This window comes from Brachypodium distachyon, chromosome 2 (genome assembly GCF_000005505.3).
Source record: "Brachypodium distachyon strain Bd21 chromosome 2, Brachypodium_distachyon_v3.0, whole genome shotgun sequence".
NCBI lineage: Eukaryota > Viridiplantae > Streptophyta > Magnoliopsida > Poales > Poaceae > Brachypodium > Brachypodium distachyon.
This window is the reverse complement of record NC_016132.3, coordinates 10,686,801-10,706,417: the sequence shown is the minus strand read 5'-3', so window position 1 is coordinate 10,706,417 and position 19,617 is coordinate 10,686,801. Positions and strand designations below refer to the sequence as shown.

Sequence of the window (19,617 nt, the reverse complement as noted above, 5' to 3'; positions counted from 1 at the left end):
CATGAGAGACAGACCAGAGAGAGCCCCGCCGGCCGCCGTCACTCACTGATGTGGGCACGCCAGAGTACTCCGACGCCACCCCGCTGATGTCAGTCATCGGCATCGGGCCGCCGTCGGAGAACCCCGCCGCCATCGCGTCCTTCGGCATCAGGTCGCCACCGAGAGGGTCTGCCATGCGAAATCAACTCGTCTACTCTCCACTCATTCTCGGGCGGCTTCCGTGCCATGGCGTGTCAAATGGGGAAGAGAAACTGAGAATTTTTTAGTCGCTTGTTGAGATTTAGCACCAGAGTAGCTACTTGCTCCGGTTCCAAAATTTTTGGTTTTGTCACCGGCTCCACAGTGGAAATTAGCAATTTGGCACCCCTATTTGGCACACACTGTGGAGGCCCTAACCAAGTAAGATTTCCACCGGTGCGTCATTAACTCCAGGTTTTAACTGAAAATTTGGAAAATAAAATCTACTTGCCATCTACTCCCAAAGCAATAAAATGCACAGCTTAGTTATAGGCATGCCCAACGAATCGGCTTTTTTTCCGCCATGCATGGCTCTTCGTACGTGGGATTGTAAAGTTGGTTTCCCTCCCTGAAATTAATCCCGGTTTAACTACCCGGATTGGTTACGAAAACATGGAGCGCGTACGAGAGAATTGGAAGATGGGTCTATCTATTTGGAATGGGCGGGGCCAACAAACCGGAATAGAGGGAGTATGCATATGGCTGCGCGCCAGCGTGGAACTTAACCAGGGCTAAATTATCCCTTAAAAGCAAAAATCTAGACGAATTGAAGACAAAAGAACAACTAACAATTTCCAGGTAAAGGACACTCGGCGTGGTGATTCATCACACTCATTTATAATTGCATCTGTGGATATTCCTGTGAAATCATATGTGATGTGTAACATTGGCAAGTGTTTTAGATGAAACATTGATGTGGATACTTTGGATAATATGGATATTTAAGTGATGACATGTATCTTGTTTGGACTTAGTGCTTTGCTAGTGGTGTGCTGATCCATTAGTTTCTTATGTGAAAACATGGCGTGAGTTGTGTGAAACTTACCCTGAGTCAAGTCGTGGACTTGTGCTCGTACGGGTTATCTGTGTGTTCGGTTTCAGGTGTTGCCGGAGCTAGAAGAACGTGGTCGATGACGGGATCGAGAGACGAAGCTTGGGAAGCTGAGGTCGAGGATCAAGGTCATGCAGGAGGTTCGTGCGAAGAAACAATGGAAGTGAAGTCTACGATGATCCGGGAGGGCACCGGTTCATCGTATGTTGTTTATACCGGAGATGTACGGTATTGGAGATATTCGATACGTGATGGTCGAGTTTTGAAGACATCACAAGAAGAGTTGATGGCATGAAGTGACATCGAGGTGAAGATATGTAGGTCCAGCCGTGGCTGGATGGGAGCTGTTTAAAGATTAAACAGTAGCGTCATCAAGATGGTGTCGGATGGAAAAGTGATCCACATGAAAGTTGTGCGCGTCGTCGAGACAAACAACTTTGCTTTTGGAGTCATCTCAATCCGAGGTCGTATGCGGCCCCACGGGCAAAATACTGACCGGGACAGAGGAGTCCGTGTTGGATTCGGATTCGGTTTAGGGTTGCGAATTTTCCCTTATAATAGAGGGCATCCTAGCTAGAGTTTTAGCAAGGACGTGAGGGAACTCAAAGCTTTGGATCTAGATTAATTCTTGGAGAGTTCTTGGATGCATGGTTGCATCTTTTGTAATCGATCGACATCGTTGCAATAAAGAGATTCGTTGGCGGTGTCATCTCTGTTCTTCTCGGATCTTCGTGAAATCTTCGTGCTAGATCTTTCTAATACTTTGGTGCAGGTTTATCACAAGTTCATAATACTTTGCTGCAGATTTATCACGAGATCAAGAGAAAATTGCAATTAATTCATCTTTCTTGTTATTCCTCGAAATAGGTTTTAGATTAATTCTCGTAACTTTCTGTCAGCGGTTACTATTTTGATCATATCTTTTTATTGGTAAGTCCGATTGAGCTGGTTCTTGTTGCGTTGGTTAGATAATTTTAATACCTTTCTTTTCCATACTCATACGTATTTTTTGGTTCATCCAATCAAAAGTTACGGCTGTTTTACTATCACGGACAGAAAGGTGATTTAGGGTTTGAACTTTCGGGAAAAGTTTTAATTTGCTTCCGCGCAATCATTCACCCCCCCTCTGATTGCCTATCTCGATCTCACAATTCCAACTGCATTGTCCTTTTCAATGTAGGTCACCAAGCAATCTCTTAGAAATCTATCTTCCATTTTAGTTCTAAGCCTTGTCTTGACAAGTTTCATTGCAGAAAATGCACGTTCTGTTGTTGCAGTTGAAACCGGTAAAGTAAGAACAAGTCGAATCAATTTGTTCATGAAAAACTATTAGTACTTTTACCACCAATCAAATCAACTATTACAGGGAGATGAGGAGATAATTATATACCTATCAATCAAGTGATAACCATCTGCTTTATTAGTTGCTGCAAGTTCTTTTGACAAAGTTCAAATGTAGTTGACAAATTCTGAAGCTTTGGATTTATAAGTATATCATGCTCATAATTCCGTAACTGACATCTCAGATTGTTCCCTTCTTGTTCTTCAAAATCAGCAGGATAGAATTTGGAAGGTAGAGAACACACATCATCAATGTTAAATGAACTGAATGAGTTTTGGGGGTCTAAGGAAGTGCTTGTTTATTGAACCTGGAGTTCAGCTCTTGTGCTTACTGATCAACAGCAACCATGAAAATGTCACACCTTCTTCTTAATGCAATAGCAGTGCTCCTGCTGATTTGCGTCTGCTGATTTACGCCAAAAAAAGAAAATGTCACACCGATAATGATGGTCAACTGTGGTCTCATCCTCTACACGAGAATTTATGGAATCAACATGGGACTCACTGAAATCTGGTGTTTTAATTCCATGTTTTCCACAAAACAAAACCACGTCAGCTTTTATGTTGTGCGCTGTACATAGAAAGAATGGATTTGAATCTCATTTTTCATTCCAAAAATAAAAGAATGAAGAATATTTTTTACCTCTTATCTGATAAGCAATCGAAGCATTTGAACTGCTCAATGAACAATAAAGAAAGAGCTAAGTTATAAAAGTATATGTGTTACTAATAGTAAACCAATTTTATTTGGAGTTTGCTTTCAGCTGACCATGATGAACATGTTATACCTACAAATGAGGTGAGGCTTGATTAGGTGATAGCCTTTTTGTAGTCTTAACATGTCCATGGCATTGACAATGTCTTGAGATTTTTGTTGCAGTTTTTTGCATAGCTTGTCTGTGATTCCCATAATTTCTTTCATAACATGCAGAATAAATATGAAGTCAAAAGACATATTCAACTTAACAGCACCAGAAGCTTTTGCTCTTGCTGACAGCACGTTTGGTAAGTGGAGGGCAGGGGAATGGGAATTGCTAGCTGGGAGTTCGAAGGTGTAATGGAAAGGGAAGTAACTAATTATTCCCATTCCTCTGTTTGACGTGTACATGGGAGTTTAAAGAGGAAATTAATTGCTCTTGTTTGTTCGGTGCAAATGGGCTTAAATATAAAATAGAATATTATCAAATGTCCACGGAGCAAATCTAGTATCAGAAATCAAGAATGTACTTGAGCAATACAAGAAGCTAAAAACAGGGGCGGAGGCAGGAAAATAATATGGGGAGGGCCAGAATAGTAGGATGATTTAAGAAGGGTCAAAGCATAAGACTACGAAGCTCATATGATGAATTTGCAAAGATTATACAAGGACTTAAATAAAAATACAAAATCATATGGGGGCCAAGGCCACGGCTGGCCTGGTCCCTGCCTCCGCCACTGGCTAAAAATGCAAGACCTCTATCAATGAAACAAGAAAGACCAGGCGTTGGCCAAAAATAGAAGAGAGACAAACAGAGGAATGTCACCAATTGTGAGCAGTGTATAAACTTTGATGCTTAATATGGCTGAAACGGGAAATATCACCAACAATAGAAGAAAACATAATAAAATTCCATGTTCTGATACTACAATAAAAAAAGGATGGCAGAGACACTACAAATCTATTCAATATGAATCTTCAAGTTCTGCCATTCACTACACTACAGCAACCTATCTTTTTGGGTGACTATGCTGCTCCTCCGCTTTGGATTTGCAAAGAAAAATGCAAAAATGAGAATAAGGCTTTCCGTCACAGTCAATGGAACTGATTTCGCTTACAAAAGTAGCCTGAATGCGGTCCAGTGTTTCTACTTCCTGCAATTAGCAGCTTATGGTGCTTGATTAATGCTCACCCGTAAAAGAGCTGCAAGAGAAATAAAGCAAGGATTGGAAAACCCGCACCAGTAGGAGAATCAAAGAGATAGATCAGTCAAAATAAAAGGAACATGGACCGTATGAAGAAGTCGATATGGGTCTACAAGTACAAGAAGAAAAAATCATAATGAATCTACTGATTAGAAGACACGGGATGGGAAGATTTATGAGAAATCGTTCCAGATTTCACAGATTAGAAGGCACTAGATGAGGAATTAACAAGAAATTGTTCAAGATTTCACAAATCAGAAGGGGATGAAGAACTTCACCTCGATGTTCCGGAGTACTTTTCCACCAGATGCAGTGTCGATCTGATGAGATTGAGGTACCATATATATATGGGAGGTTTAGGGATAGTTATGGATTACTCATGCGGATGCTTATTTTCTGCTTCGCGCGAAAACTGGATTTTTTGGCGCCTTTTTTTCTATTGTGTGTAGCTTCGCGTGTTTTTTAGAGGCAATTCTCTCGCCATATGATCAATTACTAGGGTATCCCGTGGGACGAAATTTGGAGGAGTTACGTCCTGAACTCCCTTCCACTTCCCACGGGAATTCCAATTCCCTCGAACTAAACAACGAATTTCTAGCCCCCTACCCCCTTAACTCTCGTTCTCTACCTTCAATTCCACCCCAACCAAATACTAGATGTGTAGCAGAGGCGGTGAGAAACGGTGACCAAGCTGGCAATTAACCTGCAGCAATCAGTCAGCTGCTAGCTATCATTTCTCCAATCTCAAAGGTGCACGGGAGGAATAGGTAGAGAGTTGACCGATAAAGGGGCATGGCTGGTATTGTGTGGGGGATTTGAGGTGAGGCGTTTACATACATCAAACATTTGACGTGTCTAGTTCTGTTCAAAATTGATCAAGAAATGGAGTGCGCAGCATTGTTCTTGTAATTATTTGGCCATTTGGCCCTGCAAGTCTAAATCCCAAATGACTTTCTTGTATATATTCTCCCCCTAAAAGGTCTAAATTTTAGACGACTAGGATTTCATTAAATCTAAGTCCCATGATGCAATCATAAGATTTGATCAAATTTAAAATAAGAGCCTTGCTTTGCATGTCTATATATATAATCTATAAAGTTGATCCCCACTAAAGACAATTAATGTTTGCAAGCTTCACATGAAAGGTGTCCACATCATCATCCACATCACACACATCATGAGCATTTAAAGAGTCCACGTCATCATCCACATCATGTGTTGTAGACCACTAAGAATTCATTTTTGTGGTTCCTTCAATTTAATACTTTGGTACCTAGGATTTTCAACCTCAGGTTGTATATAAATATTTGACCAAATACACATATTTTCATGATACGTATACCAATCTTTCTAGGATTCGCAAATATTCGGGTTGACGAAACTTCACTTTTTGGATTCCCTGAAGTTGTTAATGTTCATGTATATCAAAATTACTCATGTTGTTTTGCTGCATAAGTGTTATGAATCATAAAGTCGTTTGTCCTACAATATTCATATTTTTTCTACATTGAATCATATTATTATTATATGTTCCTAACATCATATCCAGATGTGCATACAGAAGTTTCCGCGGCAACGCGTGGGAAATCACCTAGTTTTAGGAACTATATATGAAACTCTAATTTGGTTTAGACCATGGTTGCGCAAAATTTTATTTCATTTTTGTGTTTGAGAATGTCAAAGTTAAACTTCACAAACGTTTCTATATAAGATGTTCTATATTTATCCAAAGTCAAACTTCACAAACGTTTACTAAATTTATAGAAAAAATATGAATATTTACAATATCAAATAAGTATAACGTGAGATATATATCATGTTAGATTTAATAAAACTAATTTGGACCGGTAGATATTGGTAGAATTTTTCTATAAACTTTTGACTTTAAGACAATGGTAGAACATATTGTATTTAGGAACGAGCTGCATTATTTTTTACTAGGAGAGATTTTATTAGGAAATTGGTACGTGTGCTGTTTGGCTCATGAATTTCGAGAAACCACTGGTAGTTATCCTGCAAATAAAAGGGACACATAAATCACTAAACTTGTATTACTGTAATACTTCAGTCTAGAAATGGTCCGGCATGGAGAATTATGTTAATTTTTTGCTAATTTAGCAGCAACCCTCTTAGATTATATTAAATTTTCCCTATAGACATGTTAATTTTTTGTGGAAAAACCTCTGAGAAATCCCAACAGAAACCCGCGGTCCTGACTTAAGCTGACATGGCTGCCACATGGCCTGAATCAATCCCGCCAAACCATTTTTAGACCTAAGTGTTAGACTAATACCGGTTTAGAGCTTTATATGTGCGTTTTCTGAGTTAGCGGCTAAACTGTGCATTCGCTCCGAGTTTATGGATTAGTGTTGTACTTTTTTCATGGAGAGACACTAATCTTTTAAGAACGAGGGTCTTTGATGCGAGGGTTAGTGAGGGATTGTCGTGGAGAGACACTGGCTAAACTGTAACTTAAAACTTTGGTGCTTTGCTGTGAGTTGTATCACTGCTATGCGGCTTCCTTTTTCTATAAAAGATGATACACCTGATTAGGTGTATTCTAAAAAAGAAAAACATTGGGATCTTTCAAACGTACCATAGTTTAGGAGGAAGAATCTGGGTCTATCGGTCAAATCGGTTGAATAGATCGGCTCGCGGGCCGTAGATGTCTTCCTCCTACTCATATTACTTGGTTTTCTAAACGCACCATAGATCAGCTCGCGGGTGCGAAATAGAGACCATTAAAACCATTATGAAAATATTTTCATAGTACTCTCTCCTACTCATATTACTTGTCTTAAATTTGTCTAAATATGTCTGTTTAAAATGCGTGTAGATATATGTAATATTTCGACAAGTAACATGGATTGGAGGGAGTATTTTAGTTAGATAACATATACGTTGATAAAGTTTGCTACTCTCTGAGATTAATAATAAGTGTTTTAAACTTATTACTCCCTCCGTCCAACAAAAGATGTCTCAAGTTTGTCAAAATTTGGATGTATCTAGACATGACTTAACGTATAGATGCATTCAAATTTAGTCAAAGTTGAGACATCCTTTGTTGGACGGAGGGAATACAACTTTCTATGCATCCGAGTGAGTATAAGTTTAGATAAACACTAAAAAGTTTAATAGTGAGTAAAAGTAATACGCACTGTGTTACCTTTTCAAAAAAAAATACGAACTATATTTTAGAATGGGAAGTTTAGAGAGCGTACAGTCCTGAGTCAGCGATTACCAGGGTACGGGCAAAAAAAATTGCACATTCCACCGCCTATTGGGGACGTTGTTGCACAAAACATCACTTCTACGAAATTTTTGCAGATTTCATCACATAAATTAGTTGCGGATAGGTCCTAATAGCGTGTTAGACGAGTTAATCACGTTTTTGATATATGGGCCCCGCATGTCAGTGTCAACGTGTACCGAGCCCTTTGTCACGGTGAACCGGGCCGGGTTTGGAGCCAACTGGTTAAAAGGAAATCATATCTAATTAGGTTCCAAAATATGGTAATCGGGTCGGGTCGTGTCTGGCTCCACTGAATCGGGCATGATTTCATCTTAATCGGTTGGTTCAGACCCGACCTGGTCCACCATGGTAAGTGGCTCGGTCCACGTTGGCACTAACATGCGAGACCCACAGGTCAAAACGTGGTTAGTTCGTATGGCACGCTATTAAGACCTATTCGCAATTCATTAGAATAATATACGTGATGAAATCTAAAAGAATCGTAGAAGTGGCGTTGTACGTCCCAGTAAGCGGTGTAACGTGAAATTTCCTCTCTCTTGGCATTGTCTAGTTGATGTTGCGGCAGAACCGTCATGTTTAAAGCTGAACAGTTGACACAGACTGCAGATAGGACCGCTGATGCCGGCTGCTGACCGACCGACCGATCGTGCATCATTACCTCCTTTTGCAGCAACATCGCAAGAACCGAACAAATCAATCCTGCGCGGTCCAAGGCATCTGAATCAATGGAGAGCCGCCGTCGGGAAAATCCGCCGGCGCCGCAGCCGCACCTGCTGTTCGTGACCAGCCCACTGCAGGGCCACATCAACCCGGTGCGCCGCCTCGCCGCGCGCGTCGCCGGCGCAGCCCTGGTCACGGTGTCCACGGCCGTCTCGGGCCACCGCCGCATGTTCCCCTCGCTCGCGTCACCCGACGAGGAGGCCATCGAAGGCAACGGCATGCTGCACGCTCCTTACTCCGACGGCTTCGACGAAGGTTTCGACCCTGAGATCCACGACGTCCGCTCCTACGGCCCCCGAGCCCGCGCCGTCGGCTGCGAGACGCTCTCGGGCGTCGTCGCACGCCTCGCCCGGCGCGGCCGCCCCGTGACCCGCGTCGTGTACACCTTCCTCGTCCCGTGGGCGCCCGACGTGGCGCGCGCCCACGGCGTCCCCGCGGCGCTGTTCTGGATCCAGCCGGCTGCTGTCTTCGCCGTGTACTACCACTTCTTCCACGGCCACGAAGCCGTTCTCGCTTCCTGCGCCGACGACGAGGACGGTATCGTCAGCTTGCCGGGGCTGCCGCCGCTCAGGCCCCGCGCGCTCCCGTCCATCGTGTTAACCACCGCGCCGGAGCAACAGCGGCACACGGTGCTGCAAACGCTGCGGGAGCTCTTCTTGGCGCTGGACGACGATGAGCAGCAGCAGCAGCAGCAGCACAGGCCCAAGGTGCTCGTCAACACGTTCGACGCGCTTGAGCCAGAGGCGCTCCGTGCGGTGCCGCAGTTCGAGCTCGTCGCCGTCGGGCCGGTAGTGCCGCCGGAGCCGGACGACGCGTCGTCTCCTTCGAGCACAGACCTGTCTCTGTTCGGCGGCCACGACGTCGAGAAGCAGGCGTCCATGGAGGAGTGGCTAGGCACGAAGGCGGCGCGGTCCGTGGTATACGTGTCGTTCGGCAGCTTAATCGCGGCGAGCAAGCGGCAGGAGGCTGAGCTGAGGCGAGGACTAGAAGCCACCGGCCGGCCGTACCTATGGGTATCCAGCACGGCTGCCGCCGCAGACGAAGAATTCCCAGATACGGAGTTATTGGAGGGCACGAATAACGGGATGGTGGTGGACTGGTGCGACCAGGCTCGGGTGCTCTCGCAACCGGCGGTGGGGTGCTTCGTGACGCACTGCGGCTGGAACTCGGCGCTGGAGAGCGTCGCCTGCGGCGTGCCCGTCGTGGCCGTGCCGCAGTGGACGGACCAGCCGACGGTGGCGTGGATCGTGGAGGAGTGCGCTGGCGTCGGGGTGCGCGCGCGGGTGGACGGCGAGGGCGTGGCGGAAGGAGGCGAGATCCGGAGGTGCGTGGAGGCGGTCATGGGAAACGTCGACGACGTAGCCGTGGGGATCCGAGCAAATGCGAGCAGATGGAGGGAGCGGGCCATGGAGGCGATCGCCAGCGCCGGGACGCTGGACAAGAATCTCCGAGCGTTCGTGTCAGGGTTACCGCGCAACGCACTAGATGGTTAAATCCTCGCATCGCTGGAAGTAAATCTCTTGCTGCTTCCGGATGGCAACCGACGGGTTCGGTCATGGGTACAGCTCTACCATATCCGTACCCGACGACCCGAGCCTCAACCCCGTACCCGTGGTCGGGTATGAAACTTTACCATAACCGCCACCCGTCACGGGTACGGGTAACCCGTGGGTATTTTTACCTGACCCGCCACCAACAATAAGTCGCGAAAAAAACACAGAAAAAAGCAGAAGAGGAAATCGCAGAAAAAAAAATCCTTGAAATCCCTCATTGTCTCCATGCCGCGACAGGAACGGCGGCGGCGTGCCAGATCCACGGCGTCGGGACTCAATCTGACGGCAGCGGGGGCAGGGTCCACCGGATCCCATGGCGTCGGGTCCCGATCCGGCAGCGGCGGGGGCACCATCGGCCGGATCCCACAAGCCACGGCGTCGGGTGCATTGCCACCGCTTCCCTCGTCTTGATGCGTCGCCGCTGCCGGAGACCGGGAGGAGGCAGGGGCGCAAGCCGGAGTGGAGGGTGGAGGAGGTGGGGGCGTTAGCCGGCACAGACTGGAGGAGGAGGACCGGAGCAGTGGAGGAGGAAGGAGGCGAGGCGTCGGGGCGTCAAGGAGCAGTGGAGGAGGGAGGATGTGCGGGGCGTCGGCGGACTGGCAGAGGGAGCCGGAGATGAAGGAGGTGGAGCGGCGGCGGAGGGAGCAGGAGGGACCGAGGGAGGAGGCGGCGGCGCGACCCCAGGGCGGCTGGTGGAGGAGGCGGATGGATGGGGTGAATTGATTAGGGTTAGGTTTAGGGAGATTCCGGAAGTATATACCAAACTTATTGGGGCTAGGCAAGATTTACTGGGCTTTTGTAATGGGCTGCCACAGGTGCGGGTATACGGGTATAGGGGTTCGGGTACTCCAATACCATACCCGTCGGGTACAAAATTTTACCATTTACATACCCACGGGTATTTTTTTTACCATACCCGTATCTTAAACGGATACATACCCGTCGGGTATGCGGGTATTGGGTACCATTGCCATCCGGATTGCTGCTACACAGAAATTTCATCTTTTAGAGTAAATTTCACAAAACCACACGTTTTGAGGCAGTCTTCTCACTGAGCCCCCATTTTGCTAATTTGTCCACAAAACCACACGTTTTGTGTCCAATTGTCTCACTTCGCCCAAAACAACGGTTTAAGCGAAGTTGACGGTATTTCTTACATGTGGGTCCCGCATGTAAGACATGACGCTTTTTTCATTGGGCCCCTTGTCTTTTTTCTTTTTTTTTCCACTGTCCTCTTTTCTTCTTCTACCAATGGCAGCCCCTCCTTGTCTCACATCAACTCCTTAGGCTGCACGGCGGCAGGCGGGCAGCAAGGCGACGGGGCGGCCGGAGGGGTGGAAGGGCGGGCAGCAGCGCGGCGGCTCGGAGGGCAGGGCGACGGGCGGCGCGGCAAGGCGGGGCAGCAGCGCGGCGGCACGGAGGGCGAAGCGGCGGGCGGCGGGCATGCGGGCAGGGCGGTGCGGCAGGCGGGGCGGCGCCGCAGCGCGGCGGCGGGCGGCGGCGCGTAGCAATAGTTCATCTCAATTTTGTCGGGGCGGCGCCGATGGAGCCGAGGAAGAGATCACCGTGAGCGTGGTCTCGCCGGTGGCGGCAAATGTCCAGGAGGAGCCAGCGGTACTTGGTCCTGCCAGCATCTCGTTTCTAGTAGTAGTAGTGGTGCTTCCCAATCCCACGGCATCCATACCAAAAGGTAGGCAAGTGCTTCTCGTCCACCAGTCCGGCAGCACGGCCGCCGACCTCCAGGCTCTACTGGTCCCGAGCCTGGACACCGGCAACGTCCACGACGAGCCGTGACAGCACCCTATCGACAACGCTCGCAAGGCCGCCAGGGAGCCATTGGTAGAAGAAGAAGAAGAAGAAGAAGAAGAAGAAGAAGAAGAAGAGAGGATGAGGCAAAAAAAGAAAGAAAAAGGCAAGGGGTCCAATGAAAAAAGCGTCACGTCTGACATGCGGGACCCACATGTAAGAAATATCGTCAACTGCGTTTAAACCGTTATTTTGGGTGAAGTGAGACAATTGGACACAAAATGTGTGGTTTTGCGGACAAATTAGCAAAAGTGGGGGCTCGGTGAGAAAACTTTCTCAATACGTGTGGTTCTGTGAAATTTATTCCATCTTTTACAAAAAAAATTTGTTTGTTTACTGCTATCTCCATTACGGTTTAAGGGGCCCGCGCATTCCTAGATTGAAAATTTAACGTAACAGGTGGTGCGCCGTGAGGGCAATAAATCGTTGCCCTTTCGAACTGAGAGTTGCGTCACAAAAGTTGTACTCCCTCAGTCCTGAAATAATTGACGTCGATTTGTATAAATCTTATACAAATCCATTTCACTTATTTTCAGGACGGAGGTATACCATTATATCACATGTGACGTTTCTAACGGCATAATTTTTGTGATATAAAACTCATGTTACATTAGTTAAACCTTTAACCTAGGGATGCGCGGGGGCTTCATAAACCGGAAAGGAGAGAGCAACGTTTACTTTTACATTTACCTTTATTTATTTTTTGAATCGGGCCTTCCCATTTTTCATTTCACTGAAACGGAAATAACACAATCTCTAGCTTACAGAATTTAAGCAGAAAAAGAGAAATCGGGGGAAGCGGATCCGGGCAGTAACAAGAAAACCACTGCACCGCATCCGTCTCGGCGTTGGCACACCACCTGCTACCGACTAACACAAACTATCCAAACTCAAAGTTCAACCAGCAGAGTGGCGGGCGAGAAAACATTCAGCAAACATTCCTTACGGACCCACGTTCAAAGGGGCCAAATATAGGAGTAAATAATATACCTCTGCTGCCAGTCTGGTACAATCCCTGAGCGTTTTCACGGAGTAAAGAAATACACCACACAACACATGTTTACATGTTTAGAAACAATGGTGTGCTATGATTTAACTGTTTTAGAGCGCATAATCCATATTCTTTCTCATTTAAATACTTCATGAAAAATCAATAAGTGACCACATCCCCCAATGTACTCTTCAGTCTAAGTAGCGAATGCTCACTGTTTAGTTTTTTCGAAGCGAATGATCAGCTGACCGTCCGATCGGGAAGAACGTGGCTGCGATCGCGCCACGTGTCTCATTGCAACTTGCCCTCCATAGGGGGCAACTTACCCAAAGAAGTGGCAACTTCAGTTTTGTGGGGGAGGCAACTTTAGTCTGTGAGTCACGCCGAAAGGCTAAGAGCGAACGGTCGCTCCCTATTCGTTCCCGTCTTTCACAGGGGTTAACATATTGACTACAACATGAGAGATGAGGTGGCATGAAAGGACGGAACTCGAAGGCTATTAGGGACATACCAATGCTCAGTTCTTTTTCAGGTTTTGAAACATCTTTTGTGCTTTACAACGACATAAAGCCTAAGAAAAAAAAACTTGATTTTGGGGCAATTTCATTTGCCAACTTATCCTCTAATGTCTTGACGTGAAAAAAAAAGTTGGTGTAGAACAATTTCCCTCGCTTCTCATACCCAAAATTTCACATTTTTCACTCGAACTTGGTCCAAATTTTAAAACCCTCGATCTCCCATCTGACCCCGACCTAAACATCAATCATGTTTCATCTCTCTTAGAAGCACCCAGCCTCATATCTCCTCTAGGGTTGTGTCACCATCGTTTGCTCTACTCCAACAGTCCAACTCCCTTCCCCCTCCCTTGCACAACACCTCCTAGCTTCATGCTAGCTCTGCTTCGATCAAGCGCCCCTCGACCTCTTGCTAACTACACAAGCATGTGCGGTCCATGGTGCATTTCAAAGCAATCCAACAAAAACAAGCTCCATCACGGTCCTTCAAAATCAACGGCTCTGTACCCATGATTCGCATCTTGACATTCCCCATGTGTCCGATGACAAAATTGTAGAAGGGAGAAGTGCTTTTGACATTCCCCAACGTGCTAGCTGAGAAGCACGTCCGGAGGTGCTTCTCAGCTTCATGTGTAAAAGGGAGAAGTGCTTTTGAGATTGCTAGAAGCACCAAAAGCTGAAGCAGAAGTCCAAATAAATAGGGCCTAACTTCACGTAATAGACCGCGATGTCCTAGGATCGAGCGATCGTGTGGCTAATTTTTTTTAATCAATTTTGAAAATAATACACATTTTTTTTAAATAATACGGCCTCCGTTCCGACGAGACTGACTGGGCCTACTCGGCCTGGCCAAAGTTGATAAGCCCCAGTCGGCCAGGGCCAGGCCGACCGGAGGCCGGCAGCTCAGCCGCCAGGCCAACAGGCTTTTGTCGGCCACACCAAGGTCAATTACAGCCCAGTCGGCTTGGGCCAGGCCGACTGGACCAGTTGGTTACGCCCAGGGAGACTGGTTGCCAGCTCTTTTTTTCTTTCTTCCAGTAATTGGTTTCGCTGAAGCCGATTGGAACTAATCACCTAATCATCTTCGGCGAAGCTGCTTAGTTGCATGATCAATGCATACGTGGGATGGACTCCTGCCCATGTTGTCTCCATTCCATACAATTTTTGTGAACCAAAAGACTTGACAACTTGGTAAATTAACATACATCGATAATATCGCAATTGCATGTGCTGGTTACAGAACCAAGGCGCGACTAAATTAACATACATCGATAATACCGCAATTGGACTGAGATTAAAGATAGCAAATTCAATTGAAACATAGTACAAGCACTACTGAGTCCACTTAGGCCATTTCCAGTCTTATCGTCACGTTCTTCTGCAGCCTTTGCCACGGCGGCCCTTTCTCTTTGCCTCTCCCTTTCCGCCTCACGGGCCTCCTTGCACCTTCGTTCCTCTTCTACCATGCGATGAGCTTCCTCCCTGTTTTTCCTCCATAACTCATCAAAGAAACGTCGTTGTTCCTCCCTATGTTTTTTGAATAGATTTATAAGTGACTTGTTCCTGAACTGCGAGAAGAAGTTGGCCCCCAAATGTCGAATGCACCAACGACTCTGCATGTCAACCCATGGAGTTTGTTCATCAGGGCCAGGGTTTGTCAGTGTCCTTATCGCACTTAGTATGCCTGCATGTCTGTCATGAAGGATGCACACATTCGGCTTATCATGCACAACTGCTCTTCAGCTGCCAGAAAAACCATAACCAACTTCCAGTGTTCTCACCCTCCACGAAAGCAAATGCCAGCGGAACGATTTGATTGTCGTCGTCTTGACCAATGGTGGTCAAGATCTGCCCCCTAAATTTGCCAGTGAGAAAAGTGCCATCTACGCATATCACTGGTCGACAATGACCGAAATCTTGGACGCATACACCCAAATTGAAGAACACTCGATACAACACCCTCACCGTAGGATACTCTAGGTACAGGAAGTGTTGGATGTCGACATAGGTGCCTGAATTACGGGCTTGCTGTGTATGGAGGAGGCGGACAACAGAGTCGTAAGAGTCGAAAAATGAACCAAATCTTTCCTCAATAGCCTCTCCTGAGCCCTCCAAGCCTTGCCATACGAAATGTTGTACTTAAACCTGACCCGGACCTTATGCATGATGGCCTTCACTTCCATTGCTTTGCTCTCCACTATCTCCGTGTAAAGCAACCGAGCAAGAAGCGTCGACGAGAGGTTACAATGGTCTTGAGGGATATTGGGAATGACATATGGTGCAACACCAATTCACTCACAATCCAATCTGTGTCATACTTAAGGACATAGCCATGCACCCTCCCGGGACAATCTATTTGTTCGCACTACATTGTAGATATTTTTGTGAGGAGACTGTTGTTTTGAAAACCCTTTGCGTGGACATTGCCCAAGCAATTATCTGCAGATGTTTCCTATCAGAAAATCTGGCACCCTTCGCAATAATGTTGTTCTGGTGATATTGCCATGCAGAGTCGTGCCCATCGTTCACGGTCATAGCTGAAGAGAAGTCCTAATTCCATGATGCAGAAATCGGCACCTCCTCTTCGTATGACTCATGAGACTCATCGTTATAAGAACTACGACCATCTGTATCTTCATCCTCCATCTGGTTCTGCAAGTGCCCATCTTCTTCGTCCGCATCTGCCTCGCCACTTCAATCATCCTCTCCTACTGCCTCGGAGCTCTGGCCTGATTCACAACCACCACCTCCAGCATTCGACATGAAGTTTGCATTGGACAAGTCATAACTTGATTCACCCTCGCCTTCAGCTGGATTGGTCTCATGAGCGAAAACCTGGATTAAGGCGACAGGTGTCGTTGATCCCCTTTGAAAGGAAAACCTTGCCCCTGTATGGGTTTTGATGAATGATGACAACATGGTTGAGGAACTAATGAGTTACACGGAGTGTTTCAGGTTTTAGTTCCTCGGAAGAGTTGGTTTAACCAGCATCGATGACCCTTAAAAGTTGAAGTACAGGTACTGGCTTGAAGTATGAAGAACTCAGCGAAGAACGGTGAAGAACATGAAGCGTAGCATTCTTCATAGGTCTTTCCGTAGCTTTTTCTTCACTTGAGTATAGGAACGCCGTACTATTAAGGGGGGTTTGAAGTGTGGAGCTGGTTCAGGTGAAACCTATTCTTCATGTTCAGCTTAGGCGAAAACCATTTTCTGTGTGAGTGTTTTTCGTCAGAGTGAAGAATGAAGCATTTCAGGCTTCACAGAAACTTCCGCGTGAAGTCTTCACTCTGATTTCAAATGTGTTTGAAAAATCTGTCGCTTTCGTGCTTGACCATCTAATCTAACCGTTGTGAGACAAAGTGATAAAGTGTGAGCTGGAGTCTCAGGGATCACTTTATCCAATGGGTCACGACGGCTAGATCAGCCGTGGCCAAGGCTATATAAGACGACCCACCCCGAAGGAGTTCGGTAGTGATCCCCAGTGAGTTGTTTTGAAGAACACCTGATAAACCCTTAGAGCTGAACTGAGTGTGAAGAATGTGATCCCCTCTCTAGCCAAGCACTTGAAGCTTGTTAATCTTGGTGATTGGCATCACCTAGACGGCTAGGAGTCAGCGTTGAAGAGCAATCGAAGATTGTGATTTGCCATCAACCAGTCTGTGAAGGTCTGGAGATCACCTCAAGATCTACCACGAGTAACTGGGCGAGACTTAGGTCTTAGCTCAGGAGTATTGAGTGGACTTGTGTGTCCGCGAGTCTTGTGTGACTCATCCCCCTCAACGGAGACGTAGGATTGTGCCAACAATCTGAACTTCAGAAAACAAATCCCTGTGTCCTCAGTCCTGGTGATTTCGTTCCTCAACTTTTACTCTCTGTTGAAGTATAACTGATTCATTGTGTTTTCCCTTCATTGCTGCTCCTATAAACTTGTTCATCTTTCTTCTTTTTGCTGCTACTCTAAAAATTGCTAAGTGTAATCTCTGTTGTTGAAGTACTGTGACTGTTTTCACTCTTCAGTCTTCATATTTCGAAGAAAGAATTAAAACTGGTCACATTCACCCCCCCTCTGTGACGTACTCGATCTTTCACTTGGTATCAGAGCAAGGCTTCCTTGTTTTGGTTTAACCACCTGAGGAAGAAGTATGTCTAAGGAAGGGAAGCTACATGTTCTTAGCAGTACCAATTATGCTTTTTGGAAAAATCGCATTAAGATTCACATCATATCTACTGACCCTTGTGCTTGGAAAGCAGTCACGAACGGCTTTGTTGTTCCTCAGGGACCCATCTCTGGATATGATCCTATTTCTCTGAAGAAGTATCAAGCAAATGCCAAAGCTTGTGATATCATCTTCTCAACTGTCAGTGATGCTGAGTTCAACAAAATCAGTAACCGTGTTGATGCAAAGAAGATTTGGGATCTTCTCGCTGAAGTCCATGAAGGGACAACCACTGTCAAAGATTCTAGAGTTACTCGCCTCATCAGTTAGTTTGACAAATTTATGCTTGAGCCCAGTGAGACTGTTTTTTCACTCTACGACCGCATAAGCACCATTGTGAATGAACCGAATACTCTTGATGATCACAATATCACTGACTTGATGCAAAACAGAAGGTTTCTTCGAGCTCTCCCCATGGAGTACACCACTGTCTGTGAGTTGATCAAGCATAGGCCAGACTTCAAGGAGCTAACTCCCACCTAATTGCTTGAAAGAATTGTGTCCTATGAGCTTGACCAAGAAGAAAAGAGGTTGATCCATGGTTCGGGATCTAGTTCGAAGAACAACAACATTGAACTCAAGACCAAGAAATCATCCAAGAAGATTGTCAGCTCCAGTGAAGAATCTGAAGACTCATCTTCGTCTGATGAAGAATCCAAGTCCCACCTGGGTGCTTGCATACTAACGGTGTATGTTTCAGGACTGAGCCCTAAACATCCTACCAACCATTCCTGCAACTGACTAAAGGTCCATGTTTGAGGGGCCGTTAGATCCAACTCCACATACTTAAACTGACTCAGATCAACTCCGTGCTTAGTTGTTAAGACAATACCAGAATCTTAGTAAAAAAAACAAACTTCACTACACCGGACATCTCTGATGCCTACAAAAATGTTTAGACGCGTCAAATACTAAGCAGTACGACATATTAAAAATATTAAGACGTGTCGAATACTAAACAGTACGGCATAAAAAAAATCTAGCCTATCCAAACATATTGCTACCGGCCATAATATTTACACGCGTCAAATACTAAGCAGTACGCGTCAAATACTGAGCAGTACGACATTAACCGTTGTACAAAATAATGAGCAGTACCAAACCCTAAAACATACTGCTACATATAACTACACACGTACCCTCATAAACATATACATTATAAGATAAATATGTGAGGGGTTAGGATTTACCCTTGAAGTGTGTGAAACCCTCATGTCGAGCAGCTTCCAGTCACCGGATCAGCACCACCGCCACCTCCAAACTACCCCAAACCGCCACCATTGCTCCAACTTAGCACCACAAAATTAGCTCTACATGGCCTATGAAAATAGTAGATCGAGGTGTCTTTGGGTGCCAACTAGGTAGAAGATGTGATTTTGTGTGTTAAATGAAATCAAACTGCACTAATTTGGGCTCGAAAATTGGGACATTTGAGGAGAAAAGGAAGAACAGAAGAAAAGCAGAGGAAGAAGAAAGAGGCACGGGCTGCCTCTGGCTCGGGCATGGGAGGAAGAAGGTAAGGGAAGGGAAGGAAAAAGGAAAAAAAAAATTGGGCCCGCGATCCACCGAGCCTCCAATCAGCCACGGTTAGGCCGACAGGCCTGTCGGTCTCGGCTAAGCCGACTGGGCTCCTGTCGGCTTGGGCCAGACTGATAGCCTACCGTCGGCGCCTGGGCTAAGCTGCCGGCCTCCAGTCGGCCTGGCCCATGCCGACCGGGGCTTATCGTCTTCGGCCAGACCGGGTAGGCCCAGTCGGCCTCAATGAAACCGAGGCCGTATTATTTTGAAAAAAAATTTATAAACGCGCATTATTTTCATAAATGATTAAACAAAATTAGCGATCGGGTGCAGCAGTAGACCGAGATTTCCCCCCACCTCTTTTTCAGAAGAAAAATAACGACAGCGATCTGGACTGATCCAATTGAGTACGTCGCCTCCTGTAGTTTGGGTGCGCGGTCCAGATCCCATCCTAGCAAAAGTGGGCCTAAGGTTGGATTTGATCCATCACGTGGCCTGCTGAGAGGACAGAATGCAAAACAAAACAGTTCAAACATACTTCAAAATCCATAGATGTGACGAATTTTCTGCCAAAATTCCAATAATGCATGGAACTGTAGGCCGTAGCTCATCGCACTGCATATCTGTGGCATCGACAGGGAGCACCAAGCTCACATAGTCACATGCCAGACTTTGCGTATTTCTGACATAGGTAAAATAAAGAATAAAACCTCTCTTGGTACAAAGAAAGAA

The 19,617-nt window shown here is 46.0% G+C and overlaps 1 protein-coding gene across 1 annotated transcript; it reads left to right on the top strand.

Annotated features, from left to right (window-relative positions):
- Positions 1 to 7,670: 7,670 nt before the first annotated feature.
- LOC100839593 (crocetin glucosyltransferase, chloroplastic) lies at positions 7,671 to 10,826 on the top strand. The gene has a single exon (XM_010232551.3). It carries the CDS (start codon positions 8,291 to 8,293, stop codon positions 9,776 to 9,778), a length of 1,488 nt encoding a protein of 495 aa, XP_010230853.1. The 5' UTR covers positions 7,671 to 8,290; the 3' UTR covers positions 9,779 to 10,826.
- The last annotated feature ends 8,791 nt before the right edge of the window (positions 10,827 to 19,617 follow it).

Excerpts from the sequence above, each read along its gene's own strand:
- LOC100839593 (XM_010232551.3), top strand. The coding sequence starts at position 8,291 with ATGGAGAGCCGCCGTCGGGAAAATCCGCCGGCGCCGCAGCCGCACCTG.